At 35.1% G+C, this 22,031-nt stretch overlaps 1 protein-coding gene across 2 annotated transcripts in view; it reads right to left on the bottom strand.

Annotated features, from left to right (window-relative positions):
* The window catches only part of PTEN (phosphatase and tensin homolog), a 102,826-nt gene that overhangs the window by 8,851 nt on the left and 71,944 nt on the right, over positions 1-22,031 (bottom strand). For both annotated transcript variants that reach the window (XM_010838478.1, XM_010838479.1), the window contains 2 exons: positions 7,711-7,852; positions 2,170-2,336 (listed from right to left, as the gene is read on the bottom strand). In XM_010838478.1, the coding sequence (XP_010836780.1) occupies positions 2,170-2,336; positions 7,711-7,852 (309 nt within the window). The remainder of the gene's footprint in view (positions 1-2,169; positions 2,337-7,710; positions 7,853-22,031) is intronic.

Below are 22,031 nucleotides of genomic sequence, written 5' to 3'. Positions count from 1 at the left end.
TCCTTTAATTCAAATCTAGACCAAAATGTAGTTCCACAAGTGCTAAAATAAACTTACTTTAATACCTTAAGTAAAATATCTTTTCTAGTCTAATGTTAGTTTTTTAAAGTGTTGAGTTTATATTATATACTAAAAAAATTCAGAAATGGATTTAATTTCCTCTGTGTTTCAACAAGCTATTACAAAATTTACTTTAACAAAAGCTCCTTAAATATCAGTACAACTTTCCAATGAAGCACTGAAAGGTGTTACGAACTTCAACTTTTCATTGTTACAAAATGCCCACTTTAAAAAAAAAAAAACTTCTTACTAATAACGAGGTCTTGTAAATTAAAACAAAAATCACATCAGAAATTCACTACTTCAAACCTTTCCTGATCAACATAGAAACTGTTCTCTCTTGATTAGTGGAACTGGCCTGTATGCATCATTTGACAATTAATGATGTACAGCCCTGTGACATCTTATCTGGTACCTTAACCTGCCATTTAAACCTTTTATTCTAATTTATCTTCAAGTTTATTTTCCTGGGAAGATGGTAAGAACCTTAAGGAACTTATGTCTTAAATGTTTTTGTATGTTTTAACAGCACCTAGCACAGCAATTTTATAATGTGGTAGAAGTCTTTTTAAAATGTCTTATTAATTTCAATTATTTTAGCAAAGTTACTGAGTTAGTAACTACACACATACTTCACTTAAAGAGTCAGAAGAAAATAAACTAGTAAAATTTAAAACTTCAAAAACTGTGGATTGTGCTAAAGCACTAATTATAGAAAAACTGCTTTGTTTAAAATACACCAAACTCTTACAACATGCAAGGAATATCACATAAAATGGAAATAAATGTAAGGTAATTCAAGATACACAAATTATTATAAATATTTAACTTAACCTTCAATTTTACATGTGTTAATGTAAATTGGAAGAATAAGAATTAGTGCACTCCTAAAAGTATTGAAAATGTGATACAGGTGCTTACTTTTAAAAGCAAAATATAAAATTTTTATGTGTGCTAGTCTTACAATGAATAAAAGAAAAAGTTTACCTTAACTGCAAAACATTTATTAATACCTCTTGGATTATTGAAAAATATTATTTTCAAAGTTATGGAGATATACTTAACTTTTATTTATATAGTACACATAGGAAATGGGTTTCTGGTGAAAAAAAATCAGTTTTACATCTTGTGATTTTCTAGCTACTTGGATTCTGGATAAAGAAAAATATATTTCTTCTGATAAGCAAAATACAAGTCAAAATTTTTGTAGTAAATGAAGCTTCCTTATTTTCTCTCAAAAACAACAATAAAAAGCTAAAATTCAGGAAAAGGAAATCAATCTGACTATGGAGACTGTCTAAAGATTAGTGAAACACTACTAGCTGGTATGTTTAGGAGGCAGGAACAATACACACAACCACTGTTTCTGCTCGTTACTATCTAAATATTCTGCACCTTAGGCTCACCTTAAATGTTCACACTTAGTATTTTAAACCAAGACTGTTTTAAAATGAGCTCCTATATTCTCTAAACATAGCTCAGTGAGATGCAAACCTCACTGACTTTCTAAACGTGTATATTTAAATACCACATTTTTTCATTCTTTATTACTTCCTCTTCATATTTATTCCTCGCCTAGCTAAAAATTGAAATACTCAGTAAATCTGAAGAAGCTAAATATAAAATGACCCAGTCTCAACAAACATTAACCAAAATGGGGGAAACAGATTTTATTTTTACAAACAGACCAAAATTTTTTTTCAAACTTGTGCCCCATGCTTACTTCTCGGTTTCATCAATCATCTCTTCTAAAAGGACTGTAACTGATTGAATGGGGTACATATGCAATCTTTAATATTTTTACAGAATTTATCTGCATAACCCAAGTTAAGAAAAATTCATCTCAAATTACAATGTCAGATGGCCTTTTCCTTCTCCTAGGACTATGTACCACTATAATGGCTCACTGATGCCATAGTAAGCAAAGCCTGTGCAGATTTAGTAGAAAACTATTCATGATTTATTAGATGTCAGACAGAAAACACATCTTTTAGTCTCTCCTTTCAGAATGATTTCTGCCCAACTAAATGCTTTAAGCAAAAGATCTGAGGTTACTATTCAAGGTATGGTTATTTTGGATATTTTTCCCAAAAAAAGTAAAGAGCAAACCTTTTTTAGCATCTTGTTCTGTTTGTGGAAGAACTCTACTTTGATGTCACCACACACAGGCAATGGCTGAGGGAACTCAAAGTACATGAACTTGTCTTCCCGTCGTGTGGGTCCTGAATTGGAGGAATATATCTTCACCTTTAGCTGGCAGACCACAAACTGAGGATCTGCATGGTCAAATACATACTAGTATCACTTCACAGGAAATGTCTTTAACTGTCAAAAGCTATTTTGATGATTAGTATTAGCAACAGACACAAAGTAGTAATTTTGCATCTTTAATGCCCCAACTAAAACAAATCAATAGATAGAAAATAACAAACAGGTAGATAGATAGAAATAAATCAGTGGAAATAAACTACAGCAAAATATAATCAATACCAGATTTCCCCTAATTTGTACCGTCAATATGAGGTAACATTAAAAGGAACTTTTAAAACAGGTATTTGCTGCAGTATTTTAAAGTCTGTAACACAGAATAAAAACCACAAAATACCAATCCTTACACATTTAGAAGAAGAAAATATAACCTATAACAAAGTTATAATACATTCCATAAACACAAGTTTCAACAATTATAAAAATATTAACCATATTTCATTTTACCTATAATTCATATTTTATTTTTAAAGGTATATAAAGCCACCACAAGAAACAGGAAGAAAGAGATTTGAAGTGTCTGCAAAGAAATGCAACAGACATCAAGTACAAATTATAGCACAATCTCCCTCTCTTCAAAGCACATTCCAGTTTCATTAACAAGTATTTTGACTTTGGTCCATGTCTGTTTTAAAATAAATGGTAAAAAAAAAAAATAATAATAAAAATAAAATAATCTCAAAATATATTGTTTATATTAGCAATGCAATTAAAAGGCAGCTAAGTGTGAAAAGAAAGGCTTATGTGTTTTATTTTTTAAATCTGCTCATAAATACATTTATACTAATGACACTGATGACAGAATTTGGCTTCAAGTTACGAACATTAAGATCCTAGCAGTTAAGAAAGAAAGTAATTAAACTGAGGAGGGAAGAAGTGGGTTTTTAAAGTTTCAAAACATACCAAGATAATTAAGAAATAAAAACATAAGCTTGCATAAAGTAAATGAGAAATACATAAATATATAGACATAAAGTTCTCAGCACCAAAAGACATCATCCTTAAATATGGGGGGGAAAATGTATCACATTCTTTATCAATGTGACCACAACTCTGGACAAGGCAAAAAGCTTATTCAAGCTAAATAAATTTTCCACTATAATAAACACCTACTGGCTCATCTATACAATACTTAATGCAATATCATCAATCACATAATAAATAAATAGTAAGCTTGATAAAAAGCATGAGTGTTTACTGCAATATGGATTTGTGAGACATTGATGAGAAAAAGGAACTCTAAAAAGAGAAATGTTACACTAACAACCTATCAATAATCTTCACTTCCTTGACTAAAGATTCAAAGTACAATGAGCTATTTTACAAGACTTAATTTGACACTGAAAATTTCACTGAGAAGTCCAGCTTGAAGAAGTGAACAAAGTATGATTTTAAAACTGTGATAAAAACCAATCAGGATGAAAATGCCTTGTAATCATATTAATTCAAACTCCACTAATTCAGAATCTGATCATCTTAATCTCAGGAGTTTAAAAAGCAAATTAACTGTGAAATCTGAATTAACAGATTTTAATTAAACTACATCTAAAATGTGCGCCTTCAAGACTTTTAGAATTATATAAATAAATAATCTTATTAGAAATTAGTGTTACTTAGATATTTCCTCAAAAAACTAAGATAAAGTTTTAATAAGTGAAAAATATTCCCTCAAATCCCTAAAGAAGACAATTTTCTTTAAAGTATGAATTTCACATTTTAGATAGATAAGACCAAACTTAACAGAAGTCCAACATTAGTATGGTTCTTTTGACTAAGACACAACTGATATATATATATATATGTCTTTGATAGGATAAATGGTGCTCTAATAGAACAGAAATGAAATAAAACTTAGAATTTTTTTTGGATGGACATATATTGATATACTATGAGAAAAATCACAGTGATCATCTTTTATTAACTTTTTTAACCCTTTTAGATATACAGAAGATAGCAACTTTTTATTTAGAAATATTAAGACAAAAATCAAATAAGAAAAAGGTCGTTAACCCCTGACAACTTTGCAGAAGATACTTTATTTTCACGTTTCGTTTTCTTCACTGATTCCTCTTCCTCCTCCTAAACCGAAACCATTATGAATCCTGTTTGTCTCAGTCCTCACACTATTTTCGTCTGAGCCTTCCCATATTCTCAGTTCAGTCGCTCAGTCGTGTCCGACTCTTTGCAACCCCATGAATCGCAGCACGCCATGCCTCCCTGTTCATCACCAACTCCCGTGAGTTCACTCAAACTCACATCCATCGAGTCGGTGATGCCATCCAGCCATCTCATCCTCTGTCGTCCCCTTCTCCTCCTGCCCCCAAACCCTCCCAGCATCAGAGTCTTTTCCAATGAGTCAACTCTTCCATGAGGTGGCCAAAGTACTGGAGTTTCAGCTTTAGCATCATTCCTTCCAAAGAACACCCAGGACTGATTTCATATTCTAGCCCTATTCCAAATTTATATGAAACGCTTAACTACCATGTCTTGTTCCTGATGCTTCTCAAAATATGACATATCTTTCACATAAGTTCAAATCCATACTTTCAAGTACCAAGTGAATATGTTCATGTAAACAGCTCACCTTTACCTGATTTAAAACATATGTTTAAAACCAAAATATCAACATTCATGTCTCCAAGTCTCAGATTCCCTTTTCTTTCTTCCCTTTTCTGTGACTTATTCACCTGACCAGAGTAAAATATTTAGATATAAATGGCAAAAGAAAAACTAATCATTTGACTGCCCTAGCAAAGCATACCTGGCTTAAAGAAAGTCATGTTAATTCAATTGTTTAAATTTCACTGTTTTTTCTTCCCTCGTGCAATCACTACTTTCTACAAAACTGTACCCAACTACAGCTTAAGCTATGATCACTGACAACTAGTATTTATCAAATCAAGTCTGATATGCCTATCCGGAGTCTTCTAACAGTCAGCCACACATTTTATTCCTATTCTATTCTCCATCTCTATATTTCTTGTCCAGCTCATTTCCTTCTGCTGTGCTTCAATTCAAGCTATTTCCTACTGCCTGTAATTTTCTTTGGTTTAAAGGCCAATTTAAATTGTATGCTTTCTCCAATGTTCAATAAAGATCTGGACTTCCTTCATGAAACTATTTGACAACTCCCCCCAACTTGATTTTTCTGAATATACTATTTGTAATTTACACGTACAACCACACATTTAGTTATATATTACAGCTTCACTAGACAGTATTGAATCATAGTATGTAAACAAAGAACTAGAAAATTAGTAAAGATTAAACAGATCTCAGTAGTAACTTGCTAAGTTTAAACATAATACTGAGAGGTCCAATATACACAGACATACACAACACACAGGTTTAAAGGTAGAGCACAACTGGGAGAATTGACAGATGTTTGCTAGAGACCAATACGGAAAAAAAAAAAATAGAGTAGATAAAATTACTGAACTAAATGTTTATTTCTGTAATATTTTATATCTTGCCATTTGGCTCTTACACTGATCTCTAACACTATAGGAAGAGCATGAGTTTTTTGCGTGTTTTTTTCCTTTCCCTTCTCTGCTATAAATCTAAATTCCTATGTCAATCACCTCTTGACAGCATAGTATCTTGTACTCAGCAGTTTTTAAAACTGTACTGAGATGACAAAAACATCAATGGGGTCTCTTTGAAGTCTTCCACATGCTATGTTAAGGTCTTTGATAAATAAAGTTAACTTGCCCTAAGAATATGGGAAAGATCTAATGAAGGTGATCACACCTGACAAACAACATAAAGAAATTAATTCCCTAGGTATAAATTAATTCAGGGTCAGAAAGCCTTTAAATTACATAAATACTGTCAAGAAGAAAACTTTAAGCTAAAAAATAAAACCACCAACAAATTGCAAAGCATCACTGAAATACTGTTAGAGGTATTAGAAAAATAATACAGTTACATCTTATCTAGAAACTACAAAATTGTATTCTAAATAAACAAAACACAGTTCTTAAACATGAAATGGAATAGGAAATGGCAACCCACTCCAGTATTCTTGCCAGGAAAATCCCATAGACAGAGGAGCCTGGCGGGCTACAGTCCATGGCGTCACAAAGAGTCAGACACAACTGAGCAGACACAGACACAAAGGTGAAAATACAACTAACCATACCTGTGATAGATTCATTTTGATATTTGGCAAAACTAATACAATTATGTAAAGTTTAAAAATAAAATAAAATTAAAAAAAAAAAAACAACAACTAACCACTTCCAAGACAGAAACTAATACAAGAAACTCTAACAGAAAAAAGCAGCACAGTCTGTTCTTTTATAGGTCCGCATTAACACTTCCACGTGTTCTCTCGTGACCACCTGCTTAGGGTCAAGGTTTTAAGGTTCCTATCAGTCTAGCTTAAGAACTCTGGCAAAAAATAGGAGAAAAGCAGAAAAGGACCAGGAGGACTGAGGTAGGCTTACAGAGGTTAGGATGGGAGAGATAAATTAAAGGCAGACATCAATGACATGATCTTCATTTAGCACTTTTCTAGGAAGTTTCAGATTTCAAAATATCCTCATATTATTGATAAACAAAGAGAGGTGAGGAAGATGATGTGCCCTTGGCTACATAGCACATTAATGACGACTCTAGCACTGGGGTGGGGCCGGGGGGACAGAGGGGTCTCAGTCACTTAGTCATGTCCAACTCTTTTTGACCCCATGGACTGCAGCCCGTCAGGCTCTTCTGTCTATGGGATTTGCTGGGCAAGAATACTGGAAAGGGTTGCCATTTCCTCCTCCAAAGGAATCACCCGAGAGGGCACCCATGGATCAAATCCATGTCTCCTGTACTAGTAGGTGATTCTTTACTACTGAGCCATTTGGGAAGCCTCTTTAGCACTGGAACTCAGATCTAAATCTAGGTTTTCTCTAATACTCCACACTCAATCAATATACTTCAGCATGTTGCCATGTCTTGTAACTGTTTTCTTTTTAACGTTCTTATCACCATTTCTATTAATATCTGGTCTTCCTAAGATACTGAGGAATTGGTTCCTACCCTAACACCACTGAAGTGGTGAATCTCAATGCTCAATCACTCATACTGAATCACTGACAGGACAGGCTTTAAGTCACCAAGTCAGAATATAGGCTGCATTTGGTGGTTGTGGCACAGAATACTTCTTTCATAAATGTAATGACTTCAAGACTTTCAGACCCAATGGTCTTGCCTTCCTTAGGCCAATGTGTGCTGAAAAGCTGAGTTTAAGTAATCAGTTTGGACACCTCAGAAATACACAAACTTGAATAAAGTTTAAGTGTGATAAATTTCTTTCTAGATTTTTTATAAACTTCTACATATGTTAAGAAAAGGGTTACAGTAAATGAAAGGATGGGAATTTAGAGCACTTACTGCAAGTTCCACCACTGAACATTGGAATAGTTTCAAACATCATCTTGTGAAACAACAGTGCCACTGGTCTATAATCCAGATGATTCTTTAACAGGTAGCTATAATAATACACATAGCGCCTCTGACTGGGAATAGTTACTCCCTGGTGAACAGACAAAAAAAGACAAAAAGGCAAAGTCAAAAGAAAAGTTTCATTGTATCTGCTGAAGAATATATATACATTAAAAATTTGACCTTAAATGATCTAACATTTAAATCTAGCTCGGTAATAGAGTAAATCAAAGCAACATCAATATGAAGGAAATATCATAATAAACTCTTCTCCCTTAAAATACAATTATCATAACACTCCCATCTATTCAATGGTCACAACAATCTTTGAACCATGCACCCAATAAGCAAAGGCCAGTGCATATCCAAAATAAATGTCAAAAGCCTTCACACATAGGGTTCCCCACAAGGATTTATAGAACAAAATTCCTCACAAACCTGGATACTTATTTTCTAGGCAAAGAATCAGCAAACTAAATAAAGGCATATTGCCTTTATGAGACAGAAATAGCAGCAGCAAAAAAGATGTTGGCTTTAGAACCCAACAAAAACAAGAGTATGTGGCTGACACATATGCTTGTATGCTATAACCTGAAAACAAAGGTACTTAGGTGTCCCTGAGCTACTGTGTTACCTTGGAAATACATAATGTTTTAGAAAAGTTATGTATGTTCTTGCTGTTGTTCAATTGCGAAGTCATGTCTGACTCTTTGCAATCCCATGAAACTGCAGCATGCCACGCTTCTCTGTCTTTCACTATATCCTGGAGCTTGTTCAAACTCATGTCCACTGAGTTGGTGAGGCCATCCAACCATCTCATCCTCTGTCGTCCCCTTCTTCTCTTGCCCTCAAACTTTCCCAGCATCAGGGTCTTTTCCAATGAGTTAGCTCTTCGCATCAAGTGGCCAAAGTATTGGAGCTGCAGCTTTAGCATCTGTCCTTCTAATGAATATTCAGGGTTGATTTCCTTTAGGATTGACTGGTTTGATCTCCTTGCTGTCCAAGGGACTCTCAAATATACAAATGCTAAAAATATATACAATTCATGTAGTGTTTAAATGGAGACCCTGACTTACCTCAAGAAAAAAAAATCTAATGTGTGCAGCAATGCATTAACTAATGGGCTGAATAAATGAGGTATTAGGGAACTTACTGAAGGTTTCTTTTCCTGTTATACAATATTACTTCAGGAAAATTTAAACATTCAACCTAGAATTTGCACTATTTCTCTTTTAGATGTTATAGCAGCATCTAAATTGCTCTATGTATTAAAATCTCTGGACTTTTATGCTTTCCTTCCCCAATGAATAGTAGAAAGTACATTTATATAAGTTTAAAGATAAGTATGTTGAATGGCAGGTATACAGGTATTCATTTCAGTACTTTCACAAAGGTTAGTATGATTTTATTACGATTAAAAAAATATATAAAGTGCCAAATAATGGATAAAAGTCACTTCAAAATCTAAGATTACGGCTATAGTACAAAGATCATTCAATCAGGAGACTTGGATGTGAATGCTGATAGTCAAAACACAAATTTTGTTTCTTCAGGAAAATGAAGACAATAATACTACCTTCACAAGATTCTCATGGGGATTAAACACTAAATGAAGTTAACACAAAACCATGCTAAAACAACAAAATGTTACAGAAATCCAAATCAGTGATTTTAGAAATTCTACCAAATATTTAAGGTATAATTTTTGGAACTGCAGTATTTTTAGTTCTACATATTTTCTTAAACAAACAGAACTAAAGCTGTGTTATTTTAAGAGCTGCTACAAATACCAATGTAAAAATTATCATTAAATTTTAAAAACTGTTAAGCTTAAAATTATTCTCTAAATCACATTACTTATTGCCACTTAACCCTGTCCCCCCAAAAAACCCTCTTCATGTTTATCAAGATAAAATACAGAATTGCAAAGCAGGTTGGGGGAAACAGCACACACAAGATGGATGGGGGGGTGGCGGAATCTTTTTTGAACCATGTATATTTATAATCTAGTCTAAAATTAAAATCAAATTAAAATTTTAAAATTAAATCAATGGAAACCGACCAAGTTGTCAAGTTATTTATTGGGGTTTAGTGGAATGAAAGATGATCTTTTTTGTCCTTATCTTCATTCTTGGTATAAGTGTGCATGAAATAACTAGAAGATTTTCAAAGTTTTAATTTTATTCAAGTAGCAAGTGATTGGTAGTTTATCTGTAGTACAGGTTTTAGAAACCCAGTTAATCCTTAACAAAAAGGCAAATGCATAGAGAAAAAATACTATATGAATCTAATAGCTGCTAGCAATGAGTAATTAATGTGTAATTACAAGAATCAAAATTATTGACACAGTTCAAAGAAAAATGCTGGAAAATGTAACTTTAAATGTATTATTTTACTATCAAATTATGTAAAATTAGTCTTCTGTATCTTAACTTTGCAATCCTTATCTGTTAGCTAACCAGCATCTCAAATTCAATGTGCCCAAATTAAAAGAAATTTAAAACTTGTGGAGAAATCAGAAGCTTTACAGATACAGACAAGCAAATGCTAAGAGTTCAGCACCACCAAATCAGTTTTAGTTTTATGTTAGATCTCTATATTTGATAATAAATAAGCTCTAGCTTTGTTTAAAAAAAAAGAAAGTTGGAAGGTCCAAATGTGTACTATAAGCCCTTGAAATGTTGTTCTCACTCTATTCTTGTCTCTCACAGCCGTGATGCACCTAACTAAAATTTAAATAACAGTACAATGAATCACAATGTAATCTAGGATTTGAAGTAAAATGACTAAAACTTCCACACTAAGTTGACAATGTGATTTATAACACTTTAAACATCATATATCCTGAATGCATTCACTGAAAACAATGATTCATGTGCATGTTTTACCTACAGCATCTTGAATATTAAGATTAAATTTAAATATATATCTTTTTTAAAAAATCTAAGAAATGAACTTACTTCAAAAATTCTACATATATGAAGAGGGCTGACCTTTAAAAGCTGTTGAAGATTAAAAATTACATGTTCAAAAATTTCCATTTTTCATTAAATTCAGACTAATAAAAATCAATTCTATTCTTGAATTAATAATTTTTAAGCTAAACTGGTCTCTAACTACATCCCCAAAATGTAGTTCTACTCTCTACCATTAAATATTCTCCCAGAAAATTACTTATATTCTTAACTTTTTTTCCTCAAGTAAAACATTAAAACCACTTTAATTTTAGCTACACTTAGCATTCTACAGGTTGACTTAGCATCACATTTCTGGCCATCATCTCAAAAGGCAGCCACTGCTTCTTCAATTCCCTTTTAATTCACCGGCCAGGAGGATGTTTAGTGTTCCTCCCACTATTCTAGCTTACATTTCTACTGTCTTTACTTAGCCTCACCAATTCCAAATCTGTATCATTCAATAACTCTTTCCTCTGGTATACACTTATTAACACCTGACTACAATGTTTTCAGCATTTTGTTTATCCACCTCTCTGTCCAGTCGCAAACATCACCGTCTAAGAACTAAGTTCTCATTTTACTGGGAACCCTGAGGTAACCCAATGTGAGCACCCTCAGAATTATTTTCTCTCACCTTAAAATCTTTTTAGTGCTGAAATTTTATAGAAGTGTCTCTTCATGTTCACACTGGTTCCATTTTTGCAAGTGTTCTATTAATTATCGCCTCTCTGACATCGGCCTTTATTCTCTCCACCTGTCCATCCTAATAAAAAGCTCAGGTAACTCATTCTTTATCCAAAACAAGCAAACAACTCTAAGACCAAAAACCTATTCTCTCCCAAAATTTTATATCCCTCTCAAACTTCCATCTTCTCTCTCTCTATAAACTCTTGAAGAGAAGTCTCCTTAACTCCTGGAAGTCTGTTAGCATAAGGCTGATTTCTTAAAAGTCTTTAGTTCTAATGGGCATTAGTGGTCATTCTACTGTTTTCCTACTATCATTGTGGCTCATATTTTTGGCTGCCATTTTGAAAACTCCCTGCTTCTTTCACAGGATACACTTTCTAAAGATATTCTCTTATCTTTATGGCCATTCTTCTCTTCTTGTTCCCCCCAAAATCGATCTCAGCTATCCCCTCTTTATATCAATCCTATCTACTTCAGTCTCAGTTCAGTCACTCAGTCGTGTCCGACTCTTTGCGATGCCATGAACTGCAGCACACCAGGCCTCCCTGTCCATCACCAACTCCCAGAGTTCACCCAAACCCACGTCCATTGAGTCAGTGATGCCATCCAACAATATCATCCTCTGTCGTCCCCTTCTCCTCCTGCCCTCAATCTTTCCCAGCATCAGGGTCTTTTCAAATGAGTCAGCTCTCCAAATCAGGTGGCCAAAGTACTGGAGTTTCAGCTTCAACATCAGTCCTTCCAACGAACACTCAGGACTGATCTCCTTTAGGATAGACTGGTTGGATCTCCTTGCAGTTCAAGGGGCTCTGAAGAGTCTTCTCCAACACCACAGTTCAAAACCATCAATTCTTCGGTGCTCAGCTTTCTTTATAGTCCAACTCTCACATCCATACATGACCACTGGAAAAACCATAGCCTTGACTAGACGGACCTTTGTTGGCAAAGTCATGTCTCTGCTTTTTAATATGCTGTCTAGGTTGGTCATAACTTTCCTTCCAAGGAGTAAGGGTCTTTTAATTTCATGACTGCAGTCACCACCTGCAGTGATTTTGGAGTCCAGAAAAATAAAGTCAGCCACTGTTTCCACTGTTTCCCCATCTACTTCAGTAGTTTAATTATAAATCTTACACATTAACTCCCAAAACTGTGTCTCTCAATATGACTTCACTCCTCACTCCCAGTCCAGAATTTACATGGCTGGACATTTTGAGCTGGAAATCTTACAAGTGCGTAAAAAACAATATATCAGAGCTGAAGCTTTCATATTTTTGCATGGACCAACCTCTTTTAATTACTCACTTACTATTTTCTCCAGCATCTGAGGGCCAAATCTCTTCTAATACCATCACTATCATAGAGCAAAGGAAACACACTTTTAATGTGACAAAAATATAAGATTAATCACATAAACAAAATGTTAAATGGCTTCCCAGTGTCTACCCCAATAAGAACAAGTTTATTAAATACTATAATTCCTCATGTTTGTTGTTTAGTTGCTAAGTCTTGTCCAACTCTTTCACAACCCCAGGCTCCTCTGTCCATGGGATTTCCCGGGCAAGGATACTGGAGTGGGTTGCCATTTCCTTGTCCAGGGAATCTTCCTAACCCAGGGATCAAACCTGCATCTCCTGCTTGGCAGGCAGATTCTTAACCACTGAGCAACACCAGAGAAGCCCGTAATTTTTTAACAAACATAAAAATACAGTCCAACTTCATTTTCTACTCTTATTTCTCACAACTCCCTTCCACTTACTCTTACTTTTGGCCAAACTATTTAATCTCCCCTGTATTATGCTTTCTGGTTTTAAAAATGTTATCCTTATCACACTGAGGTAGGAGGGCAATGTGAGCAATCCTCTGGGAAGTTACATCCCTTCCAATACCTGGACGAATTTAAATAACATAATCATTTGATGCTTCAAGGTATTATAGCAGGCTGAAATACAAATCTGTTATTTACTTCTTGAAGGCTCCTACACATTTTCACTCTTAGATGGTCTATTCAGACTTTGTATTTCACCTTGAAACATTTATGATAACATACTTATTAAGAAAGTCATGGTACATATACACAATGGACTATTACTCAGCTATGAAAAAGAACACATTTGAATCAGTTCTAATGACGTGGATGAAACTGGAGCCTATTATACAGAGGAAGTCAGAAAGAAAAACATCAATACAGTATATTAACGCATATATATGGAGTTTAGAAAGATGGTAATGACGACCCTATAGGTGAGACAGTGAAAGAGACACAGATGTAAAGAACAGGCTTTTTTGGACTCTGTGGGAGAAGGCGAGGGTGGGATGATTGGAGAGAATAGCACTGAAGCATGTATATTACCATATGTGAAACAGATGACCAGTGCAAGTTCAACGCATGAAACAGGGCACTCAAAGCCGGTGCACTAGGACAACCCTGAAGGATGGGATGAGGAGGGAGACGGGAGGGGGCTTCGGGATGGGGGACACATGTACACCCATGGCTCATTCATGTCAATGTATGGCAAAAACCACAAGATTGTAAAGTAATTAGCCTCCAATTAAAATAATTTTTAAAACACTGTCCATTTTCCATTGACATTTTCAAATTCATTAGCATAGATTTGAATATAATTTTAATATCACTTTCACACTGTAGTTCTATCTCCTTTCTCAAACCTAACATCTTTCTGTTTTCTCTCTTTCCTTTGATTGGCTTCCAAAAAGATGTATTGATTTTAATGGCATTTTTATACAATGAGTGTTTGGATTTATTAGTTCAAATGGCTTACTGTTTGCTAACTCATAAATTTATATTTTCATCTTTATTAATCCATCTCTCTCCAATTTGCTATTATTTTAATAATACCTAATATGAATTTCTATTTCTTCAATGACCCAAAATTTAGAGAGTTTTTAAGTTTCCAAATAGTTGATTTGGTTTGATTAAACATTTTAACAAATTTTCTCATTCTACTGAATTATAACAAAGGTATGGGGCTTAGATATTTCTACTTGGAGGTCAGATTTTTATGGTTGGCCTAATGAATTATTAATATTTATGACTTTTTAAAATGAGAAAACAAATATATTTTATGGGATTTTATTATATTATTCAAGGAATCTACATATCTTCTTATTTTGTATCTTTCTGATCTTCAAGTGAGGGCTTCCCAGCTTGCTCAGTGGTAAAGAATCTGCTTGCCAATGCAGGAGACACAGGTTTGATCCCTGGGTCCAGAGGATCCCCTGGAAGAGGAAACAGCAATGCACTCCAATATTCTCACCTGGTGTATCCCATGGATAGAGAAGCCTGGTGGGCTGCAGTACACGGGGTTACAAAGACTCGGACACGACTGAGCAAAGGAGCATGCACATACGTTAAAGTACGTACCTTAAAGTACGTTAAAAAGATTTCTACTAGCACTGCTATCAATTTTTCTAATTTCTTCCAGTTTTTGCTTAATATATTGTGATGTTATGTTTAACACTCTATTATTGCTAAGTCTGCATTGTGGAGTGTGCCCTGTGTTAATATAAAATGGTATTCTTGGTCCAGTTTTACACATTTTGCTGTGCATTAACCCTCTTATATCATCTTCTTCAAGATGAACTTATAATCTAGATTCCTCAGTTTAAAAAGTAATTTTCTTCCTCAGTAAACTACTCACTGGCACACCTAAACTCAGAAACAATGTAAATGTTTTAACATGACACCGTTTTTTGAAAATTTGGAAACCCATGTTTCAGAGTGATCACAATAAGATTATTACAAGAAAGTAATTCAACAAAGGAAGAAATATGGTTCTTAAGAGTGGTGATTATTATAATGACATCATGTAACAGTGTATGCTCAGATGCTCAGTCGTGTCTGACTCTGTGCAACCCCATGGACACAAGTTATTGTATATTAAGCTACATGCCAGACATTTTACATATATCCCTAAAACTACAACCACTTTACAAGATAGATCTTTTCTAAGGATAAGAAAACAGTCCTAATGTACATAATCACTTTGTTCAAAAACAAGATCTGAACCTAAATAAGACTCTAATTTTTTTTTACTCCTATGTCCTGGGTTTTCTAACAGTATGTATACTAACTATGTAAAATGAAGGACTTCACAACCTCTCAGAACTCTTGTTTTTCCCACTGACAAAAGACCTCCAAAGTTTAGAGTATTACTGTGCTTCAGTTCTATGAAACTAATTATAAACAGTGTGCTGAATAGTGGTACATTAACCACAGAATCCTTGAGAATAATATGAAACAGAAAACTGCTATTTTTCTCTTTGTGTAGCTACAGGTTTATATGCTGTCTACTTTGGCAACTGCAATGGGAAGAGAGCAACAATGCTATGTAGCATCCTTTCCTCTTTGGGATGCTCTCTCTCTCCCTGTGACTTGCAGGGAGAAAGAGGCAGGGCCTAGTCTTCAGGTTCGGATATATGCCCCAAGCCTCTGGCTAGAATGTCTGGTTAAGGATCAGAACATATCCTAATTCAGGTAAACTAGAACCTAATCTAGAAATTTTTGCTTGAATTGTAGCTCTTGTCCCATTGGAGTTGCTAAAGTAGCACATAAACCCAGAGCTACTACCTTGCCATTACTTGTGAAAAGTCTGCCTAAAATAAAGTACAGAAAGATGAAAATACAGAGTTGAGAGACAGATTTCTGACATATGTTAAACATCTAGATCCAGGTCAGAGTTTTTAGGTTTATACAAGCCAATAAATGTCTCCTTATGTTTAAGCTATTTTGAGTTGGGCTTCTGTGACTTGAAACTGAAAGAGTTCTAATACATTAAAATATACTTCTTTTTTCCTTTTTAAAATTTTCTTTTTTTATTTTGGCTTTGGGGATTAAAATAATAAAACCAATTTGGATAGGAGAACATAACATAGTACAGTAGAAAAAATACTGGATTTGAGGTTAGGAGACATGGTTTTCAGTTATTACATAGAATAAATGACCAGGGGAAAATGATCTTTGCAAATCTGTTTTACCATTTATATTAAATGGGTTCTGAATTAAATAACTGCTAAGATTCTTCACGGCTCAGTGGTAAAGAAACCACCTGCCAACGCATGAGACAAGGGTTTGATCCCTGGTCAGTAAGATCCTCTGGAGAAGGAAATGGCAACCTACTCTGGTATTCTTGCCTGGGAAATCCCATAGACAGAGGAGCCTAGGGGGCCCTGGTCCATGAGGTTGCAAAAAGAGTCAGACATGACTTAGTGACTAAACAACAAAAGATTCTTCAAGGTATAATAACAACTTTATGCATATATAGATTGGATAACAGGTTTAAATACCATGTATTAGCGAAACACAGTTTAGCCCAGGAGAATTACTGTGTTAGAAAAAATAAAAACCTTATAGTCAGAGCTTTATTAAGCCAAAAAAAAGGATAATTATAGCTTACTTTGCTTGAAATGAAAAGATGAGAAATTTTCATTAGGTTACCATATGGGGAAACTTAATAAATAGACCAGAAAAAAATAATCTGATTATACTAGCACATAAATTCATTCCTCAAAGAAACTAGAAAATTTCCTCTTCTTGGGGTCACTCAGAATAAAGTGCCTATTACTTCTAGAAGACAGAAGTCTTCATTAAAGATAAGCTAATGAATTCATGTATAGAGATCATAACACACAAGAACTTTAATAACTGCTTTGAAAACAAACCTTCTCAAAAAGAAAATAAAAATCTCAAAATTTTTTCCTAAAAGTTAAAGAAAGTAAGTATTAATGCATACTTAATCTGCCACCATTCTAGAAGGGAGAAGACAAAAGAGAGAACAGCAGAGATTTTGCATATGTTTGTCAGGAATATAAGTTTGTCTCTCTAAATTCGGAAATGTGGGGCATCTTTCCAAAATATACACTTTCCAATATATTCCAATATACATCTTTCCAATATATACCAATACCAGTATTGGTAGGGCATTTTAATTCAATTCATAGTTGGTAATAAATATGGTTATCTATTTTAATTCTGAAATGTAAATGTAAATACAAATGCAGATAGGGTAAGTCATAGACTAGATGGGAAGCAACCCTAGAAGCTTTATTTGAGTGGGAACCATCAACAGTTCATTTTAGACTTTTTGCCATGTGCTCATAAGGTAAAGACCAAATATGCAAAGAAATGATTCCTAGAAAAGTAATAACATGATTGCTTTCTTATAAATTACTGAATAAAAGAGTCTTCCCTCAAGTAGTTATCCTACTCTCAGAAAACTTTTTTTGAGTAAGAGGTTATCAGTTGTACTTCGACTTCTCTGCAACAATCAAACCCTGAAGTCTTATTTAGGTATTACTAACTGCACATTGTTTTCAAGTGGTCATGTATGGATGTGAGAGTTGGACTGTGAAGAAAGCTGAGCGCCAAAGAAATGATGCTTTTGAACTGTGGTGTTGGAGAAGACTCTTGAGAGTCCCTTGGACTGCAAGGAGATCCAACTAGTCCATTCTAAAGATCAGTCCTGGGTGTTCTTTGGAAGGAATGATGCTGAAGCTGCAACTCCAGGACTTTGGCCACCTCATGCGAAGAGTTGACTCACTGGGAAAGACTCTGATGCTGGGAGGGATTGGGGGCAGGAGGAGAAGGGGACGACAGAGAATGAGATGGCTGGATGGCATCACCGACTCGATGGACGTGAGTTTGAGTGAACTCCAGGAGTTGGTGATGGACAGGGAAGCCTGGCATGCTGCAATTCATGGGGTCACAAAGAGTCGGACATGACTGAGCGACTGAACTGAACTGAACTGCACATTTTATGGTGAAGAGGCACCCACCACTCTGCCATCTAATTTGTACCAAGTATACCGAGAAAAATGGCAAGACTGCACTAGATTAATCTGAGGAGAGTCTCTGCCAAGTCTATAAATCTTAAAACAAAAACAGGACAACTAGCTCCTCTTTCTTCAAATCAAGGGGGAGGACTGGGGAGGAGCAAGATGGTAGAGAGGGTAGGGGAGCGGAAGGGGAAGGCGGAAGAGGAGGAGAAGAAACATTTTGCTCCTATAAAAAATGTCACAAGGACATAACTTTCTTCAGTATCTTAGTGTTTATCTATAAAGTTGGGCTTCCCTGATGGCTCAGACGGTTAAGGATACAAGCAAAAGAACATTAAATACAGTTCTAATAAAATTAATCCTACACTACAAAACTGATAAAATGCATGTATCTTCTATAATTGTGGTTCACAATTTCAAAAATGCAAATTCATAGACTCAACCTAAAATACTGGTAAGAGGATAAATCTCTTAGCAGATGTTTCAAAAATAAAACTACTTTGGATAATCAATTATACTTATTATAAGATACTTATTTCTCTGGAAAAATTCCACAGTTATATAACATCAGCTTTAATATGCTCCACTAAGTTTTCTTATGATAAGAGAAAGTTTATTTTTCTAAGCTTTCTTATTTTTATTTTCCATTAAGTTTTTTTATGATAAGAGAAAGACATTATTTTTAAAAGTTAAAAATATATTATTATATATATTATTATTTCTAACCATTAGATGAAGTCATACTTGTAGTTTGCAACAGAAAAAGTAAGACTGTTGTAGTACCTCTATCAATCAATTTTTTCCATTCCAAAAAAAACTGAAAACTATGAAGCAGGTCATGAAAGGACTGGAGGTGCCACTTCTCTTCAGCATATGACGTCTCAGCTTAGCCAACTACTAGTTTTCATCAAATACATGCATGGTGACACAAACGGTAACTCCTGATTTGGAGTCCTTTTTGGAAACTTCAGAGGACATTAACATTTTCAAAACAGTGATGTTTCTTGGCCCAGAAAAAGGCTTCTGAAGCAATCTCATTATTCTGTCGACAGAGAGTACACCTTAATGACGAGCAAAACTTGGTTTTATGGCTCTGGTAAAATCAGAAGTTCTACCTGTCACTGTGACTCCATCCTGTGTTCACCAGAATGTACCAGTGTATAAGACTCTATCATTAATTCCAAGAGAAAGCTTATCTATTGTTGTGAAAGTATCCTACTGCTTCATAAGAGCCAAGTTTTGAATCACAGACTGTGCAAGAGGATCTGTCACAAAAAAATCTACTGTTGAGAGAGGTGCCAAATTCAGTAAAGTCAGGACTTTAAATAAAGGATTCTTAGCAGGTTTTTGCGGAGAAGGCAATGGCACCCCACTCCAGTACTCTTGCCTGGAAAATCCCATGGACGGAGGAGCCTGGTGGGCTACAGTCCATGGGGTTGCAAAGAGTCGGACACGACTGAGCGACTTCACTTTCACTTTTCACTTTCATGCATTGGAGAAGGAAATGGCAACCCGCTCCAGTGTTCTTGCCTGGAGAATCCCAGAGATGGGGGAGCCTGGTGGGCTGCCATCTGTGGGGTCGCACAGAGTCGGACACGACTGAAGCGACTTAGCAGCAGCAGCAGCAGCAGCAGGTTTTTGTCAAGGAGTGGTACCATCTATGCAATTCTTTGCTACACATTAAGTTCACTGGCTTTAGGAAGACAAATACTATAGCATAATATACAAATTCATTAACACAGTTTAACTCTTCAACATTGAAACAAAACTGCGGAGTTATAATCCTTTCCTTCCTAACACATGCAGGATCTTGCCAAAAATGATCTCAATAACTAGAATGCAAAGAAAATAACGCAACATGAATTTATCTGAAGAGTCTTAGAGAATTCTTATTTGCTAACACAAGCCTACTTTCATCTGGCCAAAAAAAAAGATTCCAGTTTGCTCTTTCATTCTTACATGATAGGGTTCTGGGCTGTTGTTTTCACCAAGAACAAAGTCAAAGCTGACTGGATATCAAATATGACATAAAAATTGCCAAGTCAAAGACAATGGCATAGTTTCAATGTGTTAAAGACTAAATAGTAGGACTCTTTCACAAAATTTACTACTGAGGAGAACACCAAAGTTTAATTTTGGTTAATCTGTACCACTTGGATTTATTACTCTCAAGCAGAGGCCACTGATTCTGGCATAAAAAAGTGAAACAAAATTTGGGGAATATTTATAGTGTTTTCATATTTTTTAAAAGGTATATAACATAAATAGTTTAAAAGTCCCTAACTTAAAGCTAGTTCTATGAAGCACAAGCTGGAATCAAGACTGCCTGGAAAAGTATCAGTAACCTCAGATATGCAGATGACACCACCCTTATGGCAGAAAGTGAAGAAGAACTAAACAGCCTCTTGATGAAAGTGAAAGAGGAGAGTGAAAAAGTTGACTTAAAGCTCAACATTCAGAAAACTAAGATCATGGCATCCGCTCCCATCACTTCATGGCAAATAGATGGGAAAACAGTGGAAACAGTGTCAGACTTTATTTTTTGGGGCTCCAAAATCACTGCAGATGGTGACTGCAGTCATGAAATTAAAAGACGCTTACTCCTTGGAAGCAAAGTTATGATCAACCTAGATAGTATATTCAAAAGCAGAGACATTACTTTGCCAACAAAGGTCCATCTAGTCAAGGCTATGGTTTTTCCAATAGTCATGTATGGATGTGAGTGTTGGACTATAAAGAAGGCTGAGCACCGAAGAATGGACACTTTTGAACTGTGGTGTTGGGAGAAGACTCTTCAGAGTCCCTTGGACTCCAAGGAGATCAGTCCTGGGTGTTCACTGGAAGGACTGATGTTGAAGCTGAAACTCCAATACTTTGGCCACCTGATGTGAAGAGTTGACTCATTTGAAAAGACCCTGATGCTGGGGAAGACTGAAGGCGGGAATAGAAGGGGATGACAGAGGATGAGATGGTTGGATGGCATCACCGACTCAATGGACATGAGTTTGGGTAAACTCCGGGAGATGGTGATGGACAGGGAAGCCTCGTGTGCTGTGGTCCATGGGGTCGCAAAGAGTCAGACACGGCTGAATGACTGAACTGAAAGCTAGTTCTGGCTTCACGTTACACAAGTTTTCTATTTTTATTTTAAATTCTTTTTACCTTCTTTCTTTTCCATGACCGAACTGTGTGGTGCTCATCAACCCTGTTTTAAATTTCTACCACTGCTTCGGTGACTGTACTTTAATTTGATCCATCTCTCTAGTTTTTCTTCTCATTGAGTCACTTTTCCTTGTGCTGTCCTACATTTATTCACTTAAGTACAGAAAAATTTACCTTCTATATTTTCAGTCAGTAAAAGCAGCTGTTTCCCTCTACATGAAGAAAAGAATGAACCAAAATAAACATCTCAGGTCCTCTGCTCTGGAATTCATTTTAGTGCTATAGTTCCATGGTACACATAGCATACAGAAATGTACAGCAAGTTGTTATAATCAATATTTGCCAAATCATGCATCAACAGTAAGATTCAATTTTATAAACTATCATCAACAAACCATGCTTTGGTATCTTTAGATATAATTCAAAAAAGTAACAACAAATAAAACAAGTGAGGAGGAAGTAAAGGAACAAAAATCAGTGCAACTATACAGCTGAAAATGATAGTTACGATCACCTATGTTTCTGTTTTGAAGTTAAATTAAAAAGAAATTAAACTCAAAGAAAGCCCTCTTCATTGCAAAAATTATTAAAACTATAATAAATTTTCACATAAAGTTCAGATGTCTTCCTCAGCAGAGCTCTCTTCCCCCTAACTCCAGTTGTTTGTTTGTT

The sequence above is a fragment of the Bison bison genome, unplaced genomic scaffold, assembly GCF_000754665.1.
Source record: "Bison bison bison isolate TAMUID 2011002044 unplaced genomic scaffold, Bison_UMD1.0 scf7180017864097, whole genome shotgun sequence".
In the NCBI taxonomy this organism is placed as follows: domain Eukaryota; kingdom Metazoa; phylum Chordata; class Mammalia; order Artiodactyla; family Bovidae; genus Bison; species Bison bison.
This window is presented reverse-complemented; position numbering and strand designations above follow the sequence as displayed.